The sequence below is a fragment of the Athene noctua genome, chromosome 15 (genome assembly GCF_965140245.1).
Source record: "Athene noctua chromosome 15, bAthNoc1.hap1.1, whole genome shotgun sequence".
Lineage (NCBI taxonomy): Eukaryota > Metazoa > Chordata > Aves > Strigiformes > Strigidae > Athene > Athene noctua.
The window spans coordinates 6322866-6346947 of record NC_134051.1 but is presented as its reverse complement, the minus strand read 5'-3'; the positions used below and the strand labels follow the sequence as shown (position 1 = coordinate 6346947).

General features: G+C 48.1%; 2 protein-coding genes across 4 annotated transcripts; one reads left to right on the top strand and one right to left on the bottom strand.

Annotated features, from left to right (window-relative positions):
• Positions 1–23: 23 nt before the first annotated feature.
• On the bottom strand, positions 24–12260 carry COPS3 (COP9 signalosome subunit 3). Of its 2 annotated transcripts, XM_074919183.1 has the most exons (12): positions 12139–12260; positions 9443–9572; positions 7640–7752; positions 7489–7538; positions 6520–6612; positions 5626–5805; positions 4227–4367; positions 2935–3108; positions 1980–2066; positions 1504–1617; positions 828–908; positions 24–573 (listed from the first exon to the last, which is right to left on the bottom strand). In XM_074919183.1, exons 1-12 carry the CDS (start codon positions 12191–12193, stop codon positions 520–522), a joined length of 1272 nt encoding a protein of 423 aa, XP_074775284.1. In that variant the 5' UTR covers positions 12194–12260; the 3' UTR covers positions 24–519. The 2 variants fall into 2 exon arrangements, with proteins under 2 accessions (XP_074775284.1, XP_074775285.1); XM_074919184.1 differs by lacking the exon at positions 2935–3108.
• Positions 12261–14242: 1982 nt separating this feature from the next.
• NT5M (5',3'-nucleotidase, mitochondrial) lies at positions 14243–23013 on the top strand. Of its 2 annotated transcripts, XM_074919513.1 has the most exons (5): positions 14258–14588; positions 17961–18061; positions 18511–18571; positions 18974–19088; positions 19284–23013. In XM_074919513.1, the coding sequence occupies exons 1-5, from the start codon at positions 14325–14327 to the stop codon at positions 19439–19441; spliced, it is 699 nt and encodes a 232-aa protein (XP_074775614.1). In that variant the 5' UTR covers positions 14258–14324; the 3' UTR covers positions 19442–23013. The 2 variants fall into 2 exon arrangements, with proteins under 2 accessions (XP_074775615.1, XP_074775614.1); XM_074919514.1 differs by lacking the exon at positions 18974–19088 and having other exon boundaries at positions 14243–14588; positions 19292–23013.
• The last annotated feature ends 1069 nt before the right edge of the window (positions 23014–24082 follow it).

The window sequence follows — 24082 nt, the reverse complement described above, 5'->3', positions numbered from 1 at the left end:
CAACTACACTGGGCATAGGCAAATCATAATGTAGAGAATTTACTTAAACTCCACCCCTCTCTCCTGCCATACATATGATAAATCTGCACTTTGAGCCAAATTTAAATACAGAATAATGAACCAGTAATTATCTTGTAAGTGAACCAACACTAGTTTGTATTCTTCCCTGAATAACGCTTTTTTTTGCAAAAGAAAAAAAAGGACTGCTACAGAAACACAGCAACATTCAAACCCTTTAAAACAAAAGGTAGATTATTTAATGCATTAACGATGTTAATCTGAAGATAAATAAATCCACAACAGACTTTTAAGTTTCTTTTGAGATTTCCTTTTTCTTTGCAGAGAATATTTCTGATATTATACAGTACTGAGAGGGTGTTCTTTTATTTTCTTAATGTCCAGGTGAAAAGCAAAGCTCAGTTCTCTCTGCTCTTTTCGTGGAACTCCTCAATGCCCTATTCCAGGCGTGACTCTTTCATAAGCTTTTACTTGAAAGCGGAGTGGTGAGCAACATTAATTTCAGGAATAACTGGATGGTTTGGTCCCTGAGTCATCTTCTTGAGAGCCCATACTCTGGAAGGGAGAGAGTTATTTCTTTTCAAAAACAGGTCTGAAGGTTTACCTTGAAGACACACAGTTCTTTGAAGTTAACAGGTAGGAAAATAAAGTGGATATCAAATAACATACATTTCCTTTTTGTTTTAAAGCATGATGTTTATGCACATCTCATTAGTAGTAGTATGTAATTATTCACACTGTAAACACAGACATTCAGTGCAACATACACTCACTTCACCGAATCTCTTACAAGACACTAAATCAATTACCTTCTGCACAAACTGAGGGTTCACAGTGATCTCTTGATCCATGGCTTTCAGTCGTTCGTCAAGCTCTATACATTTCAGCATCTTAAAAATACATATTAAGCCGATTACTTTGTCTAGCTTGTACTTGATCTTCAAGATATTTCATTGCTGTGCTATATAGAACCAGTAACTTTTGCCATCAAAAAAGCTCCATGTCAAAATGTTCTCATCCCTCATCTCCCAAACAAAAGCATCAGACACCTTTTTTATTCTCTTATTTTGATCCACATCCTCCTAAAAACCCTTTTTAAGGCTACTGACAGACAGTCCTGTGTGGGTCAGCCACCTCAACCTACAGACAGGTTATCAACAGCCACTGCAAGTGGTCCTTGAAGTCTAAAACTCTAAAAACAATCTTTCTAATCCATTCAATTCAAGGAACTTCCCATCACCAACAGTAAGCAGGCAGTCTACTGAAACATCTCAAGCTGTACAGAAAATACAACAGGGAATGCATTGACAGTAATTGACTATCACTCTAGAACATTTAAATACTGTGAAACAGTTAAATAATGACTCATAGTCCTCAATCTCTACAAGTAAGTTACCTACACTGGCTTCTCTCAGCAGCTCTCTGATTACAGACTACGGTTCTTCTGTAGGAATTCCAAAAGCAGTTAATATCTTAAAGATTTACCTCCTGATCAATGTTATGAAGCATAGCTGGATTGTTATATTTTTCAGGATTATCATGGAAACAGACCATACCATCTTTCTGATTAATACTTGCAAAGATTTCACCATCTTCTATCTGAAATGAGAGAGGGTTTAATATACGGTATCACTACAGAATTTCATATAACTACATTTCATGTAACTACAACATACAGAATTTCAGGTAACTATAATATACAGACTCCTTGTGGAAACATCTGTAACTTGCTTCCTTTTTACTTCCTAACAGCTTCCCAAAGTGCCTTATCCTAAGGGGAGAGTATCTTTTAAGATTTGAGAACAGTAAATACCACAGCAGACTGACGGTATTTCCTTCACCCTGAAAAAGAACTGTTCTTCAGCCATTCAGAACAGGCACCGCCAAGCCAAACACTTAATGACTCTTATGCTGGATCAATTTTTTAAATTAGAATAGTTTAGCCAAGTCACAATTCTTACCATGTGAAGGACGTATTTTTCTGCTTCTTGGGGCCCCGACAACTGCACTCGACTTGCCATGTCTTGTAATGACAATGTTAAAAATGTCTGAAATTTAAAAAGCATCAAGCAGTTAAAACTAGATGTTAAGAACTTTCCCTATCCATCCTTCATGGTTTATGAAATCTTATCTTTGAAGTCTGATGGGAAGAAACAAGTGGATCACAGAGTCATTACTTATAAAAGCCCCATGAGAGTGGAGTCAGCTCTTCCTCCAAAGACATTAATTTTTTATTTTGTGCATGTATGCAGACCACACTAATGGAACCGCTACTCCATTTCTGCAATTCCTTTTTACCCCGGACTCAGTTCTGACCACATCCAACCTCTTCTTACAGGAATAAGATGACCATCCATCCCTTGAATTTCCTTCAAAAGATGCATGTATTGCCTTCCTTCTGAGGTTAGTTCTACTGCAACAAACATCATTTGAGCTTGCAAAAAAGAGAGCTTTCCCCTGGCCATCTTTAAGGATTAATCTGATCTCTCAGCTGAAGGAGCACATCCCTCCACCACTTCTGGTTTTCCTTTTACTTCAAGACACTTTGAGAATCTGTCCTATTCACTCACTCCTCTCTAATGAAGCCACCTGTAAAGTTCAGTTTTCATATAATTTGAATAGAGAGGAAGGTCACTGGGTAGCAGAGCTCACAATTTTTTTATTATGTATGAAAATCTCGTGGGCAAAGCCCTCTGACAGACATATCGAACCACCTTTTAAATAATGCATATGTAACCAGCTGAACTGGTTTTCTATATAGAGCATTTTAGTCTCATTTGAGACACAGATCTCAGTTTTAGTCATTTCTCCATGACATTGCTACATTATCATTTTGCTGTGAAATGAATACAATTCAGAGATACACTCTTTGAGAAAAACTAATCATAGTTTCTCAGCAAAACAAACCCATCTTACCTTGGTTAGCCTCTGAATATTCTTTTTGTAGAGAGATGACAGGCATTGCTTAACCAGCCCCATATTGTTATCCCTTGTGAATGTTTCACTGTGTTTGTTCACCAGATTTCGAAGCTCCGAGGGTTTATTGGTTGAATAAACTTGCGCTAATTCATGGTAAGCATTGCTAAGGGGCTGCAATTAGAAAAAATGAGAACCCTTCTTAAAGGACACAGTGTTCAACCAGCCTCAAAAAATCTATTCACTACTTCAACATTAGAAGCTATGCAGGCATAAAATACACGACGCCCACCCATGGCTTTACAGCAATACAATGCAATCATCATACAGTAAATATGTATTACTGCAATGTAAGACTTAGTAAACATCATTCAAGGATCTCTGTATGACAATTCTAGCTATGGCAGTGCAAGAAAAAGTCCATTAGATGCCCAGCATATGAATTAAGCTGAACTCAAGGTAAGCAGCCTATTGACTCGTCACTGCCCACCCACTATATTTGTTTTCCCCTCTAAGACACTGTCATCCTTGACCACAATGCATCACAGCATGCACATCAGAGAATCAGAAGGTGAAGACTAGCTCACCTAAATTACTTTAAAATGGCAATTCTTTGAGCTTGCTTATTAGTCTCTGAAGTCAGAAGATTTTTGGAACTCTAAAATTTTGGTCACAAATCAACAAACTCAGTGTTAAATAAGAACTAGCTTTTAAAAGTGTTACTTACCTAGGAGCAGAACTCTTTCACTAGCAGTTTTGTCTTCCACCCTACACCTCCTCAGAAAGCTTACAGACTCCAAACTTGCAGCTTTTTCAGCAGCTTTTATTCGTTATAAAGCTGGAGTTTTGGAATAAACTATTTAGCATTTCCTACTTAGATGAAGTTACAGCTTGGATGCTTATACAAGGGCACCGCATACTAAAAGCCAAGTGAAACCTGAGTCTTGTTTGAGTTTGAACATAAAATGCTATCATGGGATGTGCAGTATCAGCGAAGAGTATATCGGTAAGTACTATTCAACCCTAAAGTTTTTCCAAATTCAAGTTTAAAAACCTTTATCACCACTATGAATGATACAGTTTGTTAGTAATAGATGTAGCAGTTGTCAGACAATCCTTAACTACTGTACACTAGAAACGCAGCAAGAGGCTGTACTCTGGCACACTGTGCGTTACTTCCCATGCTCTGCAGTGTTAAACAGTACCATCAAATGAGGCTAGGAAAAAAAAAAAAAATCATTTACCAATTCAGATTTGGTGTTCTATTATTTAGCTGTATTCACAAGACTTACCTTAATGAATCTACCAACTATCTGGGAAGTGTATTTTGGTAGCTGCTGAACTTTGCCAAGTAGTATCAAAGAAACTAGAATATACTTTTTATATGATTCCAACATAATATGACTGACTGCCATGGCTGGAGTAGTTATTGCCTAAGCAAGAAAGAAAGAAATGGAATAGAAATTCAGTATACTTACTGGTGGATCCTGGTAGCTACTGCATTAACAAAAATCTCAGTTTGAAGCTGCATGCAGGAAGGATACAATGACACATGAAACTCACTTTTGAGCATTAAAGCTTAACTAACTTCTGTCAAAATGAATTATTCGAAAATGTCCTAAAAAAGTAAATTCTAAACAAGCTACTCAAAACATATCACGTTATAGCGATGCATACCTTCAAATAACCTTGTTAAGATCAAATCAAAACTTCTTTCCTTGGTATATATCTAAAGCTGTACTTGAAATCGCCTGTAGCTACTTGTTACCAGGAATGATTATTCAGTTCCTGCAGAACCTGCATTTACATAGATCCTTAAAGATGTTTTATAAAGCTATTACATCATCAGATCTCATATTTAAGTAAGCTGAAAGAGGTCTGCAGAACAGAGAAAGGGCTTTTAGTTTACTGTGATACTGCTAGCTACTCGAGAAGCTGACCCTTGTTTACAGAAAAGAAAAATCCTGCACCAGTTTATTTTGCACATTTGACAGTGTTTCCCTCTCATACACATATACAAGTTTTCTCTATTTTGCAATTTTCTCTTCTTTCACAGAGAAAGTAAAAGCAGCAAATATCATAATAGCCTTTCAGGGGAGTTATACCTCTTCAATTCAACAAACGTCTTAGCAAAACCACTGGACTATTTTTTCTTTAAGAATACACAATGCTGAATGTCAGCCCGTGAACTGTTTCTACACTAACAGTAATAAGCAGGCATCTGAAAAATATTTATAGTGAGATAAATTTAACATCAACCTTTGAGTTGCATAGTTTTATGGTGGAATATTTACTTGGTTGTAAGAGACCTTCTTAAAGGAAAATGCTTCTAGAGACAGTTTGCTTGTTACTTCACTGTATACACTGAAGAGTACCTTCAGGCTGTACCTTTCATAAAGGAGTTAATAGTGAACACGAACCCAAATCAGTTTTTATGTGTTGCTATGATGAACACACAAGCTAAACCAAAACCCATATGAACAATGAACAGCAGAACTGATCTGCCAGTAGATTTATATGCTTAAGAATGAAAATAATTGGAGACTGCTTGTACTTCATGTCAGGTTCAGGGCTTTTACTGCTATCCTTGGTGGCAATTCAAAGATGCTATGTCCTCTCAGCAGTACTACACATGCTACTTTGGCCTTTCAACTGATCATGCTTTAGACTTACCATTTTATTTAAAGTTACCTGTTCATAAAAGTAGAGTGCTCTTTCAAAGTTCTTTAGCCCAGTGTATATCATCCCACCATAGTAGTAGTAACATAAAAAGTGCTTCGCATCATATGCCCCATTCTCTTTACAAATATCCATCATGTCCACATCTAGATACGGGAGGGCAGGTTTAAAGCATTTTGCTAACAAACAGAGCTACAAGAAAATAAATCAAGTTTTCATAATTAGCCATTTCCATTCAAATCTCCATGAGGAAGAAGTTGAAACTAAATTAATCTAATACTATTTAATAAATCTCACTCCTCCGAGAGTGAAAAGACAGTGCACGTCAGTAGTGCTGTAAAACAGGTTATTCACTGTACCATGACATCTGGAAAACCCTTATCACAGATTGTGAACTGTTATAAATTATCTGAATCCCAAAGAAATTACTCTGACAAAGCTGTTTGAAACTCCAAGCTTTTCAGACAACAGTGCTGGCAGCACTAAATATTGCACTGAACATTCCTGTCCAACCCTAAATCCCAGGAGCCAAGAACGAGACAGAAGTGCAAATCCAGGCCAAAGACACCAAGACAAACATGCCTTTTGTCAAACTTGAGCAAACAGTGTCTGGATATTAAACTTATACTGCCTAAGACAAGCTGTGTGACTTTCAGCCCAGAGAGAAGGGATGTCAAAGGACTTTCAGAAGTCATCAACAAAAGCAAAGATCTGGGGACATGCACTGAACATTTAAAATTAAGAGAAGGGGACTTTATTTCAGTATGTCATATTATTTATTACTGAAAAAAAAAAAACAGTTAAAAGCCATTTTTACATTGCAATATGCAAACATGCATTTCCTCAAAGAGTTATAGGTATTTTATAGGCTTTGTCTCTCACAAGAAGCCCTTACGCTCCCCTTACCTGGCAGAGATCTGCGTGTATTGAGGTCAGCTGGTTTGTGTTCATCTGCATCTTGTCTATGGCTTGTCTGAGAATGCTAATTCCTCGCAGGGGCTGTCAGAAATTACATCTCTTTCAGATAATTTCTCATAGATGGCAGCACATTGGATCTTATGTTGACACTTACAAATGAAAAATAACACTAATTGACAGGTTCCATTAAGTAATAGTTAACTTGAGGTTCCCTTTTGTAGGATACTGCAGTCTCTCAGAAAAGAAAATTAACCTTGGCTATACAACTTCTCCTGATAAACTAAAGTCATCAATTCTGCTCCACAAAGCCAACCTCATCAGGAATACGGTGATTTGCATCAATAAGAAAAATCTTTCTTGACTCCATGACACCACCTAAACTCCCACCAAATAACAAAGGCAAGGCTCTCACTTTACTCCACTTTGACCAAACCTGATCTCTAATTCTACTTCAGGCTAGATTTCACTAAAGTGGCCTGAGAAAAGTCAGTATCTTAGCAACAAAACCATCTGTCAGATATTTTTTCATCAAGTTTTCTTTACATTTTAAGTCTTATCATTAAGAACATTATATAACACTGGTGAGAATAACACTGAAACTAGTACCACTGACTCACCAACGCTAATAATTTTTACAGCTCTCTCCTACTCATGCTCACACACGGTATGAAGAACATTCCTGGTACTACAGATTTCCTAGTCTGTGTGAGAGAGCATGTTTTCAGGTGACTTCCCCCCCTCCCCCCCAATTTACCTTCCTTACATTTTCCTTAAAGAAATCTTAAAATTTTGGTTTAGGTTCATTACCTCTCAGTAAACTTAAATAATGAGCTGCATAAAAATACTTAATGTGAAGTTAGCAGCAAATCTTTACGAAGCGATTAAGAGACTGGTAACATCCCCTTTAAGAGCGTGGATACGTAGGTAGTTTATCGGTACCAGATGATACTTGCTCACCTGTTTTCTCTCCACAAGGGCATTTGTTAACTGGTGGCACAGGCCAGCAACTAAATACAGTAAAAAACAAACAAAAAACCCAACACAGTGAAAAATCAGCAATACCAAGCTATACAAAAATATATAAAGTCTGAAAGTAAGCTTAACTTACAAGTGTCTGTTGCATATCTAATGTGTTCCCCATTACAAGTGCTGATAAAAAGCTGCACCTGTGAGAATAATGTTTCGAAGTCAGGGATGCTGGGCATAGAAAACTTCACAAACCTAAAACAAACAAACAAAAAAGGCTTAGCACTTAACATTTGGAGATTAATAAAAAAGCTTCATCTTCACTGCTAAGTCTCTGCAGATGCATGTAGATGCTTGCAAACAAATCCGAAGTGTTTACAACAGATGGCAGACAATTTCCCCAGGAACTGCACAACATTTGAAAACATGCTTTCTGTGCACACCTCCACTCTCAATCTAGTGCAAACTACCATTTAGAACAAACTATGGCAAACAATGATGATTTTATCTGGTACAATAGTTACAACCATAATAGAAACAATGGCTAACGATGACGAATTGTAATACTCAGCTACACAACTGCTCTGGACACTTTTGCCCGTCCTACAGCCATCTCCTGCTTGAACGTGCTCAAGGTTTCTCAACTTTTAAATTATTAGATATGCCTCTCTTGTTAGGAGGTTCTTCACTTCTAGTTTCTCTCCATCTCTGGTGGCTCCTCAGCACCCTATAGGTTGTAGCGTTGCACACTGTTTTTCTGTAAGAAGCATTATGATTACACCCATCTGAAGGCAATGAAAACCCCAGCTATGCATCCTACAAGTGTCACAGAAACATACAGAAAAACACTCTACTGGAAGGTACCGACCCGCCAGTACTTCAGCTGCTATCCACTGTAATATGCAGTCCAAACCCACCCAGATCACAAACTGCCCTTCCCCACCAGGGTTATGACTGCCCAGGTGATGTGCTGTTGCCCCTTCCCCGTCTCTTCAGCGAGTCTTATTCTACCAGTGTAGGAGCTCGCCATGCCCATTTCAGCCAGGAGAGCTTTCCTATGTGCTCCACTTACCTCTTCAGATAATGTATTTTACATATGAGTTCTTATAAACAGTTATCTTCCTTCCTCCACCTGTTTTAACGTACCCCATGACATGATACTTCTGCTAACGCAGTACCAATGCCCTGCTTTTTGTAAATGTCATAATGCATTTTTATGAGATGCTAGTGAACGGTAACATTAAAGTGCATTATCTCTGTGTGTTACAGTCATTTTGTTTCAAAACAGTAATAGAACAAGTACTAGAATTCTGATCTTTCCTTTAAAAGAGAACTTTAAAACAACAGTGGAACCAGTAGATGCTTCACTTGAGGTTAGGGACAGCTAGAAACAACAGTTTCAGCTTCAGGGTCAAGTATCTTTACCTTACCTCAGCATCACCAAGGCAATTCAAATATTATCTTAAACTACAGACAGCAACAAGAGCCTCAATGCTGTCTAGAGACAAATACCCAAGAACTATGATAAGCACCCATGCTTCACAGGAGGAAAAAAAAAAAGCATTACTTCATGCTTACAGTTCAGCACACGAATGCCCTGCCAATCAAGTTTTCAAAGTTAGTTTTGTACCTTTTTGTTGAACATGTACAGAAAAATACTTATAAACAAGATAAATAGATACAGCCTTAAGGAAAACAAATCCCTAATATTACCATTTGACAGTAATGGCATTTACAAGCTCTAGAGACTTTTTTCTTCTGAAAATACAAATTTGCCTTGGTATTTTTATTAATAAAATGTGCATCACCAAAGGAAACTAAGCAGCAGTGTAAGAAATGCAGACTGAAAATATTTACGTCCAAAAGAAAAACATTTGTTGACAATTCAGCATGTTGCCTGAAGTGTAAATACTAAGATATTTAACTAAAAGAAAGCAACACTTACAAGACAGCAAGAACGCCTAGTGAGTGCTCCTGCACATCCAGGGCACCAAGCACTGTATCCAGATGGGAAAGATTTTTTGCTAGCAGTTCTCCGCTTTTATTGATCAGTTCACAAAGCTGGGTCATTTGCCCTGAAATACAAAACACCATTGTCAAACTCTAATGAGAGAGCACTCACACCTTCTCAAACTTCATCACACCTTGCCTCCCTACAAAACCTGAGGGAAAAGTAGTATCACGCAAGGAATTTACTCTTCTTTAATACCATAGGCATTCGTTTTCCACAAATGAGATACACACCACATGTTTTTTATAAGGTGACAGCTAAGGTTCTGGCCTTTGGGACTGCACAGGAGGCCCTCAGAACACAAACACAACATGAGAAGGGGCATCAGCTCACCTTGTTAGAGAGAGGCCTTCAGGGTCTCGTACCAACGCCAAGTTCCATTTAAACCAAGTCTACAGAACTTTGACCAGCATACCGCAGTGCAAAATTTTGCCTGATGTGGATAAATTTATCTAGACTTGTGCCTTCCAGGTGTTATAAGGTAACAAAGCTGAACAAAATCAAAACTACCATCAGATTTCTAAAATATCCCAATACCAGAGCTTGTTCCTTGATGCTCCTTAAGTGCCCTATCCGCTTTTCAGGTCTGTTCATAAGCCCTTTTTTTTTTTTTTTTTTTTTTTGAAGCGGGCATTAAAATTACAACTAAGTACCTACAACAGAAGGATTTAAAAATCTGTTCTTAAACTTACTTTGCATAATTAAAACTACAGTGTTATTCTATTTGTTGTGAGCTATGAACACAGCATGAAAGGCAACTATTTTGAATTAGGAAGGTACAGTAAGCCCAAAAAACCTTATAAAGAAAGCAGACCAATTACCATGAACTGCTTTCACTCTCTTCCACTTTCCCTCCCCCCCAATTACTTGAATTAAAACTATGCCTTTCTGAAGCGGAGTATTGTTTCAATGTTCCACCCTTGCAGATTAGAGAGAAAACACAGAGGTTCTCTTGCCCTTATGAAAATCATCATAAAATGAGGAATAGTACCTCCATTCATAGAGATTTACATTATCCTCAACTCTCTGGCCTTTTCCTTTGAAAATCTGGGAAGCCCAACAATGAAATGTTAGCTTTGAAGTAACAGAGGGATCAAAAGTTCCAAATGGGGGATCAGAGCCCAGGAACTCCAGAAACCTGTCCCCAAAACTGCTCTCTCCATACGGAATTAAAATTCCATGTGTAAGCATGGAAAGGAATAGGGCTTGTAAAACGTTCCACGGTTTGATAACGGTACTCAAGCATTGCAAAATCTTAGTTCTGGTATCCTCCCTAGTAGAGAAATCCACCCTATTCTACAGCTATCACCTAGCATGCCCCTAAAAAACAAAGCAAAAAAACCCCAAAACAACCCTCTCTCCACAAACACACACCAAGCAAGTTACAGTGTAAGTAGAAATACCCACACCAGCCCCACTGGTGCACCCCTGGGTGCTCTCATAACCTCCAGCAGCCTGTCTGGTGTCTGGATTTACTTTCTCACAGCAGATGTCTATCTGGCTCATCCCTAATGAAAGAACTTCCGTAAAGTCAACCAGCAACCCCTTAAACCTTTTGCATCCACAAAAACTTGTAATAAAAAGTTTTCCAGCTGAACTACACCTGTACAAAGAATCACCTTTCATCTGTTTCTACCAGCACCTTGTGGGTGCAATTTGTCTCCTGTATGATATCCCCAGTAAATATACCCTATATGTAATAAGTTAAACCAAAATAAGAGAGAGTTGGAGCTCCATCCAAAAGTAACTGCCAGAGATAAACCCCAGGGCCATAGAGAAAAGCATCAGGTTTTGATCAGTTCCAGGCAGCAAACATCCCATGCAGAGAAACACTGAGAACACATTTTAGGGGACATCAACACAGACAGAAAGTTCAAGAACTAGGAAACACTGTGTGCACACAGAGGAAAATTGGGAGTTTGGCAATGAAACTAAGGAATTCTAACTATGGTTATTAAAACACCTCCTGAACACTTGGTTATGGCAACTCTGACGTACAGTCTCAGGCCACTATCATACGCTTCCGTGGGAAGGCAGGACTCTTCTGTCAATGCTCCACTTTGTCCCCAGGAGCTAACACTTCTGAAATGTATTTTAAAACACACATGCCACAACTTGCACGCTCATCAGTTCGGTGACAGGCTGGGCTATGTAATCCTAGTTAAAGTCCCTGTGATGCCCGCTCCTCCCCCTTGATTTCCAAGGCTCAGATTTTGGCACGACCGCCGGTGCCGGTTTCGCTCCGCTCACCCGGGACCTCCAGCCACCCAAAACCACTACCTTGCCCGCTGCCCTGCGAGAAGATGGGAGGAGCACCGGGAAGGGCGCAGCCGGCCCCTCGTATGCTGTCAAACCAGCGGCGGCTAAACCCCTCCGGGATCCCTCCGGGGCCGCCTCTGCCTACGGCGTGGGAGCTCCTGAACCACAGCGCGGCGAGGGCCCCGCCGGACCCATCAGCCCCCCCGGGGGAGCAGGGGAGCCGGACCCGCTCCTGAGGGAGCGCCGCGAGAGGGAGCGGGGCCCGGCGGGCTCCACCGGCCGCCGCCTCCTCCTCCTCAGGCCCCGCTAGCTGCCCGCCGCCGCCCGGGCCCGCAGGCGGCTCCCCCCGCCGCCCCCCACCTCCCGGTCACCTTGGGCCGAGAGCTGCCGGACGCTGTTGACGAACTGCTCCAGGGCCGACGCCATCTTGGCGGCTGGCGGCGCGGCCGCGCGCGCTACGGGCGGGGCGGGGCGAGGAGGGGGGGTAGGGGCGGGGAGGGGGGGAAAGGCGGCGCGGGCCGGGAGCGGCGGGGGGAAGCGGGAAGGAACCACCGCTGCGGGCGCCGCCACCGCCAGCCAATCAGCCGCCGCTGCGGGGGCCGCGAGACGCCCGCCGCCGCGCGTCACTTCCGCCGCCTCGCCAACTCTCGCGAGAACGGCCGTCGCTATGGCAACTGCCGCCCGCCCGGAAGTGGCGACCCCGCCGTCAAGCAGGAGGGAGGCCCTTGCGGCCCGCGCGAGAAGCCGTGACTCAGCAGGGCTGGGGAGGGGGCGGGGCGGCGGCGTCATCGTGGCGTCACCGTCACGGCGTCACCCCCGCCCCGTGCGGCGGGTCCCCCACCGGCCGGTCCCCGCCCTCGCGGCCCGCAGCGGGGACCTGCCGGGGGGGCCGGCCCGTGTGCTCAGGGAGCGGCTGCACCGCCCGCGGGGAGCGAATTCCTCCGTGAAGGGGGTAGCGCGGTGGCTGTCGTCTGCTTCGGTGTAACGTCGGCCCCGCTATCAGAGAACGGGATTTGAATTCTTCGTTCGGGTTAATTCGGTTTATATAAAAGGGAGCGTATTTTCCACCCCTCCAGGCTCTGGGGCGGGGAAGTAACACAGCCCTGAGCTCCTGCGGGCAGGGAGTTTGTCGGTCCTTCAATACACCATGGAGAAGGAAAGATTTCTGCCTGTCATGGAGACGTGTATGTATTCTCTTACTGCCTAGTCAGGAATTTAAAGCTATGTTGAAATCCCATTCCTTGCAATAAGAAAAATGCCTCCGGTGCAGGTGATACCAGAATACAGACTTGAAACCGCTCATTTTCCCTCCTGACTTCACTGTTTACCTCTATGTACAGCCCGGCCGCCAGTTCTTCCGCATTCACACTGTGACCTTCCCCACGTCTCCTGATCTCTACAGCTCACTTGCCCTTTCTGTGAAACAAGGACAATATATTCCACGGGAAAACATTCTGGAATTAAAAGATGAAATGTTTTGGAACCGCTAAAGCCGTATTATTGCCATCGACCAAAATCTTTTCTTTCCCAGCTAAGCGGTTGCCTAATCCTGTTAGTCACACTCGGAGGCCTCCCCCTTCTTCAGCAGCTTTAATCCTCAGGGGTTTTTGACCAGTGATCTTTGGTTCTGTGTCAGAACACACAGACCTTCACGGTCTGCTGTCAGCACTTCTTTTAGGTCTGGATCTTGTCTTTTAGGGGTTCCTGTGACACAGCTCTGTGCCATCGAGTGAGATTCCTGAGCTGAGTGTGCCCCCTCCCCATGAATGGGTAGAAATGGGTATATTTATGTCAAAGCTTAGCTGCCAGAAATCACCGTGTTACACATGCTCCCCCAAACAACGCACAAGTGACCCCAAAAGACGTACCCACCACCTGCTCCGGGCAGGGACGGGGGAGATGGGGGAGAGAGCGGGTCCGCAGCAGGCAAGGGGAGATGGAGGGGCGGCGTGGGGTGCCCCCGAGGCTGAGAGTTTGGGGAACTGAGGCAGGTGCTCGGTACCCCGCCGCCCCGCAGAGCCCCCGCTCCGGGGAAGGGGAGGGAGCGAGGCTGAGACAGGCTTAAAGCCAGGCGGGGGGGAGGCGCGGTAGAGCCGCGCCGTCGCAGGGCGGTTTTGCCGCTTTAAGGCGGTGCCGCCGCTCCCGGGCTCGGTCAGGCACCGGGAAGAGGAACTGGGCTTTGCACTACCGGGTCGGGGCGAGCGCACCGCCGTGCACCGGGCGGCCCCGGTCCCCCCCTCCCAGCCCCGCCGCCCGCTCCGCGCTCGCTGAAAGGAAGGGATGGGGCGGGGAGGAGGAGGAGGAGGAGGAGGAGGAGGCGCTGGGGGTGAGGACGGGCCTTTGCATCCCCCCCGCACCCCCTCTGCGGCCCCTCTGCTCCCCGTTGCATCCCCCTCGCACCCCCCCTGCTCCTTCCTTTTGCTGCAAGGGAACGTGCTTGCCAGGGCCGCCTGCTTGCGGGGTGCGTGCTTGAAATAAAGGGCCCCCCCCCCCACCCACCCCACCCCGCCTGGAGATTTCCCCCCCCGCTATTCCCTGCCCCGAGCCCCCCTCCACCATGATTTTGCTGAGCAGCTTCTTGCACTTTCGGCCTCGGCGCTGCGGCCCCTTCGCAGGGCTGGGCAGGGGGGTCGGCCCCGCAGCGGGGTCCCGCAGGGCTCTGCGGGTGCTGGTGGACATGGACGGGGTGCTGGCTGACTTCGAGGGAGGCTTCCTCAAGAAGTTCAGGGCCAGGTACCCCGACAAACCCTACATTGCCCTGGAGGACCGGAGGGGCTTCTGGGTGTCGGAGCAATACGGGCGCCTGGGACCTGAGCTGAGTGTGAGTCTATGCATCCCCCGGCTCTGCGCGTTCTGCCTCGCTCGTGAAGCTGGAGCTCCGGCCCCACGGGACCCACTGGCCCCCAGCTCGTGGGTGCAGCGCTGGGGGGGGCTGCGGGTGCTGGCCGGAGCTCCCACCAAAACACAGGTACAGGTCTGCACGCAGGAGCGCTTCCAGCAGTGCCTTTTTTCCCAGAAATGCAGTATTTTTCATGCACATTTATCTTTTTTTTTCTTTTTTTTCTTTTTTTTTTTTTTTCCCCTGCATGCGTGGATGGAGATAAATGCAAGGAAAGGAGATCTTTCAGAACATCTGTTTTAAAATACCCCGGATTGCATAGCTGGGGTTTTCTAGCTCTGATTTGGCCAAGTTGCGTGGATACTGTTCCTAGATGGATTATTTCCTTCATCAACAGCAATGTGAGGGGTGGGACGCAGCAGAGAAGTTGAGAGCGAATCATACAATTGATGCATCATGTGAGGGCTTACTTAAAACAACCCCAAGCCCTCCTATGCCTGAAAACTGCCATATTCATTTTAATAATTAAAGCCTAAAAGCAGAAGCTTTCTTTATGTTGTACTTTATCATTCAATGAAGGGCTGCAGAAAATCGGTTTCTGCCTCTATAAGTTTCCCATCTCGGTGGGATGTCTGTGGTCTCATCTGCGGATTGCAGTTGCACTAGTTGAAAGGTGTTACAGCAAATAAAAGTACTCATGTTGTTAGTAGTACGACGGCTACAAGGAAGGGAAGGTGAATAAGGTCCGAGGATCTCCCACCAGCAAAGTCCTAAATGAGCTGAAGGAATAATATGTCCTCTCTAGCTGGGATTGCTGAAAGGGAAATGGAGGGCATCATTCATGCAGTAAGGCAGATGTTAAAAGTTTGGCAGTGGTAATGCATGATAACTCATTTTTTTGCTTGATCTTAACTGCTTTGGATGTGTTAAATGAAGTGAGCTCATCTTGCGTGTGCTGTGATCATGTAAAACCACCAAAACCTTGGGCTGAACAAATAGCAAAACTTCCACAGACCAACCTCAGGGCAGTCCTGATTTCACCCGTGGTTTTTGCCCAGGGGTAAAGAGTAGGAGCTGCTCTGACTTATGGGCACGTGGGCTGTTCCAGTACCCCCTCGTCAGAGATCACCATCAACCTGCTGTAGGAGACCAGAAAATAAGAGCCAAAGAGTACAGTGAGCTGAAGGTCCCAGCTCTGAGAGGGAGAACAACAGCTCAGCAATACACCAAGCACACAGATGTGGAAGGATGGGGAGCCCTGGACTGGACGGACAGGGAAATTGCTCATGGGGAGGCATAAGAAGAAGGAGATTGAGGGTCTGTCCTGTCTGGCACATGGTGGAATTCCCAGCCTGGGGGATTTTTTCCATCTGCGGGGCAGCATGATGGCTGTGGTGCCACAGGGAGTTATTCTGGCTCTGGGAGCCAAGCAGGTCTTTTCTTCAAAATGAGCTTAGTTCTTCCCCCATCGAGCTTGATTGCAAAATGCTTTTGAACATAAGTGGAAGTAGAATAGCTACGGAAGTCCTTGCTGTAAGAAAACACTTCAGCTCAGTTTGAAGTGCATTTCTGCATCACGCCACGTTTCTCAGATGTCTCTTGTGCAACTATAGTCGGTATCTTAAAAATAAAACATTGCTGCTCAGTGGTCTGTAGCAGAGCAACTGGAGTTTGAATGTTTGCTTGGCCCTGTGGTGAACTGTTAGGGTAACTGTCCTTCTCATGGTGCCAGGAGGCATTTCTGCTCTCTTGCACCAGATCAGCATGTTTCATTTTGAATATGTAGGAAGAAGGCTTTTCCCCCGTCTTCTGAACCACCAATGTTTTCTGCTGCTCAGGCAAAAAGTTAGAGTGCAACAGCTGAACTTTGTAGTCTCTCCTTTTAAGTTGGGTGTCTGGTCTTCTCATGTTATCTGGGATTTTTTGAGAAATACAGGGTTGGATTCTGGCATGTCATGTTAAATGCTCAGTGCCCAAATATGTAATGGGTTCATGCATTCATCTTCCTGAGAGCAGGCAAGGTGTGCAGCCAGCATCTTGACACAGGCAACCGGTGGGATGAAGCAGAATGTGACTCCCCCAGTGAGCCCCGTGTTTGCCCTGGGGCATTGCTGCCCTGAGCCTGGAGTTCCCAGGAAAGCCCCAGTACAGGTGTAATAAAGGCAAATGTGGTGGTTACCCGCTATATTTCCGCTCACCAGGCAGGAGGGAGCTACAAGTCTTGCTGGCGTATCCAACCAGCCTATTTGTTGCTATGAGCGGTAAGAACCAGCACACAGGCATCACTAGGTTGCTCTCTCCTACCCTGATGCCCTGCTGACTTCTCCATACCCTTGCAATACAAGGCCAGGATGGGCTTAAAGTTCCTTTTGTCCCTGTTCCCTTACCTCAAATACAGAAACAGGTGCTCAAAATGAAGATCAGTCCTTCAGGGCAGGGCTCCCTTCAAAATTTCTCCCGTCTGCAGCTGCAATGCTGGGACAGGGCTGCTTCCTCTGCCCGCAGCTGCGTCACAGCGCTCCCAGGCTCTCCTCCCCGAGGACCCGGTGTCCATGCAAAATAATTGCTTTGCTTGGCAGCTGATAAGCCGTTACCTGTTTGAGGGAGAGCAGGGGATACTGTTCCTTAGAGGTGTGCTGGACCCATTGCAGGCAGCCCCTGGACTCTGCCTTCATCCCAAGGTTTCGCTCCCCGTGGTCTCTCTCTGCTCTACTCTCCCTTTGCACCATTCTAGTGCACCCCAGCTGCCAACCTGGATGTTAAGTGTTTCAAACACTTGCCTGGAGGTGCTGCATTTGCCTGGTAGACCTTGCCCGGGCATCCCTGAGGAAGACCATCTGCACTCATCCTGACATGCATTTCATCCTGTAATATACTTTCTCCTTTGAGAGCAGCCCAGCTGCTATTTTAAGTGATCTCATTGAGACAAATAGGCCAGACAGCATCTGGAGCTGAACAGCATCACGTTACAGCAGGGCTACCAAGCCATGTCAGCCAGATCCACGTGGAAGTGCCTCTCTGGATGCAGACCCAGGGTTTAGTTCAGTTCTAGACAATTTCTTGTGTTTTGCCTTGAAGGAACATGCTGCTCCCTCTGTGTCTGGGGCTGCACAGGGAAAACCAAGCCTGATCCAGCCATTGCCGATCTAAATTGTATGGGATGAGTGCAGATCAGTGGGTGGGAAACAGAGGCACCCACAGAGGCAAGGTGGGCTAGCAGGAGGGGACTGGAGCCAGCGCTTCCACCTTTCTCAGTCACTATTCTCTGTTCTAGCAGAGGGTGGGGAAGATGCACATCTAAGGAGAAGAGTAGCAAGAAGCCCTGTGCAGTAACCGCTCTCTTTCCCCTCACAGGAGAAAGCCATCAGCATCTGGGAATCCAAGAACTTCTTCATTGAACTGGACCCACTCCCCGGGGCTGTGGAAGCTGTGAAGCAAATGGCAAATTTGGCAGAGTGAGTAGGAACCTGCCCATGGTATTTGGGGATGGACAGGGGAGCAGCAGTGGTTTTGCAGGCCTATCCACCTCCTGGCAGAAGCACTGAATATAACATCAGCATTAAAAATACCTCCTGGCTTGCTGGGCATGGAAAAAAAGAGAGGGCTTTGAGTCCTGGAGCAGCCACCAAGAAAACTGGCCATGTGCAGCCAGATGCAGAACATGCTTGTGCCGTGGGTGTGGGTATATATCCTGGAGGTGGGATCCTGCGAGATGGGGGATTAACACCTTGAATCTGCCCAGTTTGATCTGTGTGTGGCAGGGGGTTTGCTTTGGGCACCTGCCTGCTCAGGCATGGAGGGGGTCTTGCAGAAGCAGCCCAGTGTATATCAAGGGGCAGCAGGGTCCAATCGGTGTGTTTGGCCACGAACTGACACTCTGCCCCTATTTTTCTCCTCATGGCAGCACTGATGTGTTCATTTGCACAAGCCCCATCAAGAAGTACCGCTACTGCCCTTACGAGAAGGTGAGCAGGCCCGAATCCCAGCTCCCCCTCCCGTACCGCACTGCCCAGCGAAAGCCAGCTGATCCCACATGCCTCTGTCTGTCTGTCTGTAAAACAGCAGCGATAGTTCCTTGCTTCACCAGTTTTGTCCCTAAGCTTCTTCGCAGAGCAGCAGCTCTGCTGTTGGCCAAGCTCTGCCATTCGCATGCACTGAGGCGCTTGGTCTTAGTATTTCATCACGACATCAAAAGCTGCTTGGATTGAAAAGAACTTGTGCTCCAGCAGCATCCGAATCCTTCCCACTAATGAACTTATGAAGAGAGGGACCAGGGCTCGTGCCGTGCGCTGCTGCCGCGTCGCCGAGCAGCCCATGCCCTATCCATCAGCCTTCCCTGTGCTCACCGCTCGCCTCTCGCCTTCCAGTACGCCTGGGTGGAGAAGCACTTCGGCCCTGAGTTCCTCGAGCAGATCGTTTTGACACGGGATAAGACGGTGGTTTCTGCTGACCTGCTTATAGATGACAGGCCTGATATAATAGGTAAGAGAGGTGTGGGGTGGCAGGAGTGACCAGAGGCAGCCCCGAAGGGCAAACAGCATCTGGGGGTGATGGGTGCTGGTCTCTCCCTGGCTCTCCTAGGGTTGTGTCCACAGGTTCCTCATGTTGGAGTAAGCTCAGCCTCTATGTCTCATGGAGGAGTTGTCCAGAGAGCCGACCTCTCTCCTTGCTTTGCAGGAGCCGAGCTGAACCCCAGCTGGGAGCACGTGCTCTTCACGGCCTGCCACAACAAGCACCTGCAGCTGAAGCCCCCGAGCCGCAGGCTGCAGTCCTGGACCGACGACTGGAAGGCCATTCTGGACAGCAAACGCCTGCCACCCGGCCAGGATGCCTAAACACCAGCCTCCCGCAGCCACCCGGGACTGCGGCCACCCGCTGATGTCCCTCTGGAGTCCTGTTGAAGGCTGAAACCACAGATGGACAAACAGTCTCTGCTGCAGAGAGGAAGAGGAGGGTGAGCTGAGGCACCACAGCCGTCCAGACCCAGAGAGCAGGCCCCAGCCTGGCTGAGCCACAAAGGACCAGCAGCAGGACTGGCCCTGTGGACCCAACAGCCTGGCTGGGGGACATTTCCCACTGGCTCCTGGGATCTCTGTGCCACATCTGCACCTGCTGCGAGGCCAGCCCTGCATTTCTGATGGATGAGCTCACCCTCAGTGTGTCACTGCCCTTGTCCAATGCACTGCATGGCACAGACCAGCTCTCCATCCTCCTCTCTACCTTACGGTTGGGGATCATGCGGGTGATTTGTTTCATCCTCATGGGGCTTCATACTGAGTGGCTGCCTTGGGGGATGTTTCTGCCTGGTTGGTGCCTGGGTCTGGGGAGAGAGGAGGCTGGAAGAGTGGGAGGAGCAGGCAGACGCTGCCCAGGCTCCCTGCACTGGCTCGGCTGTATGTTCCTTACAGCTGATGCAAGGGGACGGCTACATGCTTCCCTGTGGGAAGTGTTGCAGCAGGATATGGAGACAGTACCGCTCCTCCAGTGGACCTGGCCGTGGGGTGAGAGCTCTGAGGCACTGTTACTCCTGAGATGTAGCCGTCCTCCAGCCAGTGGGAGGGATTCCCTGCTTGCCCTCATCCCTGAGGAGCTGCCACAGCTTTAAAACTGGGATTTTAGAGCTGATTTGGGATGAAGGCAGGGGCTCTTCTCCCACCTGCTCATTGCTTGTGGGCCACTCACTGGGAGCATCTCTAGGGCAGCGAGCAGGTAGCAGCAGTGCCAGCGCCAGCCTTCCTGGGAGCAGGGCAGTTCCTGCAGGACCTCATGGCTCACCCTGCCAGCCAGCGATCGGACGGTAACTCCCTGGATTTCAAAGCCAGGAAGCCCCTGCACGTGCAGGCTGCATGATCAAATCACCCCATCTTCCTCCTGGTAGTGGACAACATCAGCCTGCAAGGAAAACTATGGGCATGTGTCCACTGAGCACCTTGCTTCCACGCAGAAGGTCCTGGGTGCTGCGTCCCACCGGGGCCAGGCACTGGGACAGTTGATGCCACAGAACATCCTAAATCCTCTGGTGCAGAGCCACCCGGGAAGGTGCTGCTGTGTGGAGAAGCGGAGCTGGTGGAGGCGCTCCAGCCCCGCTGAGAAGCGGGTACAGCAGAGGCCCCATGGGTGTGCAAAGGGAGGCTGAGGGTTGCGCTGGTGGAGGATTGTCATGGCAGCATCCGTCCTCACATACCACAAGGGAAGAAATTGGGGGGCCACTGCTGTTAAAGGCTGGGGAGCCCATCAGAGGTGCTCATGAGACTGTATCACAGAGTTAGTTTGTTCTGCAGCTGCCTGCAGCTCCACCCCTGTCCCGCCTCTGGATATCTGGGGATGGAGCGTCTGCTGGCCCCGCTCGCCTCATCCCGGGACCTCTGTGGCGAGGTGTGTGGCCACCTGGCCCGTGTGAAGGGGCTGCAGCGTATACAGCTGTCCATGCCAGCCACCCCTGCCAGATGACTGTGCCAGGGCTGCCGAGCTCTGGGAGCAGCCAGTGCTGCTGGGAAGCTGCAGCTGGGCACCAAAAAGGGAGCGTTTGGACCAAGGGGCAGCTCCAAGAGGGATGCTTGTTGCGTATCTGTGTGCCCACAGCCTCTTCCTCCCCTGCCCGGCTCGTTCCTGCCTCCCCAAGCTTGCACCACTCTGGCCTTGAACTGCAGCAACTCGTTTGGCGCCAGAGAAGAGACATCCCAGCTGCTGGGGAGAGCCAGGCCTACGGCAGGGCCATCAGGCAGACACAGCCCAGCTGTCCCAAGCTCCCGGCTGCCCCAGGCAGAGCCCCGGGGATGCGCTGGGTGCGTCAGGACCAGCAAGTCTGCGTCACTGCTGACACCGCAGAGGCCATGCGGCCCCTGCTCCTGCCTGCCCCCACGCCGTCCAGCATCACACCATGCGCTCCTGCCCTCCCGGCCCGAGGACTTGCTGGCTGCAGGAGGAAAATTCCCCGCTGGGACATGTAGCCTCATGGGCGGGGGCGGTAGCCCGGGCTTGCCTGGGGTTAGCCACCCCATGCTGCTTGCTCATGCATTTGGCTTGCTTCTCCTCTCTCTTATGGGCACCCCATCAGCAAAAAACTATGTGAGCTGAAAGCTACATAGCCAACAAAAACTATTTCAGCAGCGGCAGCCACCCCTCCGCCATGTCCGGGACCTGGAGGGGCTACTGAAGTCGGTGCTTCTGAGTCTGTGCCTTCCCCAGCTGCTGCGGGGCCAGGGACAAAGCCTGTGTTGTCTTGGGTCTTTCTGAAAGTTGCCCCGTCTCTTGGATGGTGTGACCATGTAAAGACAGCGTGGTTGGTCCTTGGTGGTGGGAGTTACATAGCACAAGGATTTTTTTTTTTTTTCTTTCTTTTTTCTGTTTAAGCCACTGTGTGCTTCTCTGGATGGTGGATTTGGTTTGGGCGGGGAGGGGGTTGATAATTGGGAAGGGTGTTGGCAGTGTGCAGCCACCCAAGATGCAGCTCCATGGCCAAGAGCTGTCTTGGCCGGGGATTTGCAGGCAGGGAGCTGGGACAGTGGATGAGCACCGTGGGCAGCTGCTACAGCTGCTGAGCATCACGTACCCCTTTAGCCCCGCTGGCTGTTGACCCCTTCATGCAGCCCAGGTGGCCTCATGGGGTTTGAGCTGGTCTTTTTCCCAGCAGCACCATTTAAACATGAGTTGCCCAAGTTCTCCAGAGCCTTCTCACAGACTGTCCTTGAGCCAAAACTGGAGCTGGCATGTCGTTACAGCTGTCCAAAGCAGCCATCTTCCCCCGAGGCTGTGGTGGATCTGAGGGATGTGGCACTCTGATGACCAGCAGGTCTTTCCTCCTTGGTGGGACATGTGGTACCAGAGAGACCATGTGGCTTCACGCCAAATATACTTGAAAGCACAGCTGGAGTTTCTCATGCATGAGGCTCCGACTCAACGCACAGAAATCCTGAGCAGGTGGCTGGCCTGTTTGCACCCGCCGAACTCGGGGCCAGGAGGTGACTCTCCATCACTTGACACATTGGCCCTTTCAATGTTCAAGCCCTTCCATGGCCAGCTAAGATGCACAGAGCTTTTATTTTTAAATGCACATCTGAAAAAATGGGGCCGATGAGGAGAACTGCAATAAACACAGGGTTTTATTGGCATCCAGCTTCCTAGAAACAGAGTTTAGGTTTTGCATTTTCCCTCCTGTGGCTCTGCCCTCTGCCTGGGGACAGGGAGGGTGTTCACCTGTGGTCTTGGGCAAATCCCCGTTTCCAAAAAGCCTGAAATCTGCCCCCAGCAGTGCCATTACCCCATTAGACAGAGTCCCTGTGGGCAGAAAGAGGGCTGGGTTTAGGTAACAATCAGCTTCCTGGAGATCTTTTATAATAAATAAAGCCATAAAGTGTGTCTGCCATTGGGCCACAGAGCAGAAGCAATAAAAGGGGCTGGAGCTGTCGTGGGCTGGCTCTCCCTGGGATTTTGTACCTTGTTCATCGCTGTGGGATGGTCCACATCCACACACACTGCATGTGAGGTATCCACAGGCTTCCCTGCCCGCCGCGGGGCCATGCCACAGGTGACCCCTGTGCTGGACTGGCACTTGCATGCTGTGAGCCGTGCCATAGCCCTGCCAGACACACAGGATCGAAGGTGGGGAGGGAGGACGGCAGGACCATCCCAACAGGGCTGGGAAAATCCCCATTTGTCTATTGGGCTCTGGGGAGGGATGCTCCAGCCAGACAGTGGCCCACCCCAGGCTCTTTCCCTGAGCACAGGATCAGCACAGCACGGAGTAGATGAGCACTGATGCTGGGGCAAGGCACAGGACTTGGTTTTTTTTCCCTTGTATTCAGCACAGCATTAACTTGCTGACATGTGCAGTTTAAAAGCAGGTTGATTTTTCTCTTCCAGCTCAGAGTGCTGGGCTAGATGGTTGCAAGCACTCGGAGGTTAAATTAGCCTCTTCACTGGCAACTCCAATCCTGCCACAGCTCAGCCCCTGCCTAGATGCTACAGCAAGTTAAAACATGGTCTGTGCCACAGCTCATGACTGAGATGTGTGTTTCTGGGCCTGAGCCGTGCACAGCTGTGGCTGGACAGCTTGAGGTCCGACTCTGTTCCCACTGATGCTGGGGCCAGGAGTGTCCTGTGGGAAGCAGTGACCTGCCCCAGGCACCATGAGACGTCAGGGAGGATGGGCGTTTGCCCTGGGGCTGCCATGCATGGTCCGAGCATTGGTTTGATGCCAGGACACAATGCAGGCTGTGAGCAGGATTGCATCCATGAGCTGGAGGTGCAGCCCTGTGGGACCTGGGACACCCAAGGGCTCCTGGCCAGCATGAGGACAGGGCAGTTCAGCTGCCAGCTCAGGCAGCACAGCCTGGACTGGGTGTGCATCCCCCCCAGATGCTCCTGTGGGGCCCATAAAGCTGCCCTGGGGCTGGTTTGGGCAACAAGCACCTCTCTGCCCTTGCAGCTGCTTTTTGGGGCTGCCTGCAAAGCCTGACAGCAAAGGTTGGACCCCA

What these genes read in the sequence shown, in the direction of transcription:
- NT5M (XM_074919513.1), top strand. Translation starts at nt 14,325, where the DNA reads ATGATTTTGCTGAGCAGCTTCTTGCACTTTCGGCCTCGGCGCTGCGGC. An exon ending in GCCTGGGACCTGAGCTGAGT is followed by an intron (nt 14,589 to 17,960) that starts GTGAGTCTATGC and finishes TTCCCCTCACAG; the next exon opens with GAGAAAGCCATCAGCATCTG. An exon ending in TGACAGGCCTGATATAATAG is followed by an intron (nt 19,089 to 19,283) that starts GTAAGAGAGGTG and finishes CTTGCTTTGCAG; the next exon opens with GAGCCGAGCTGAACCCCAGC.
- COPS3 (XM_074919183.1), bottom strand. Translation starts at nt 12,193, where the DNA reads ATGGCGTCGGCCCTGGAGCAGTTCGTCAACAGCGTCCGGCAGCTCTCG. An exon ending in AAAAATACGTCCTTCACATG is followed by an intron (nt 1,618 to 1,979) that starts GTAAGAATTGTG and finishes CTCTCATTTCAG; the next exon opens with ATAGAAGATGGTGAAATCTT. An exon ending in ACCCTCAGTTTGTGCAGAAG is followed by an intron (nt 574 to 827) that starts GTAATTGATTTA and finishes TCTCCCTTCCAG; the next exon opens with AGTATGGGCTCTCAAGAAGA.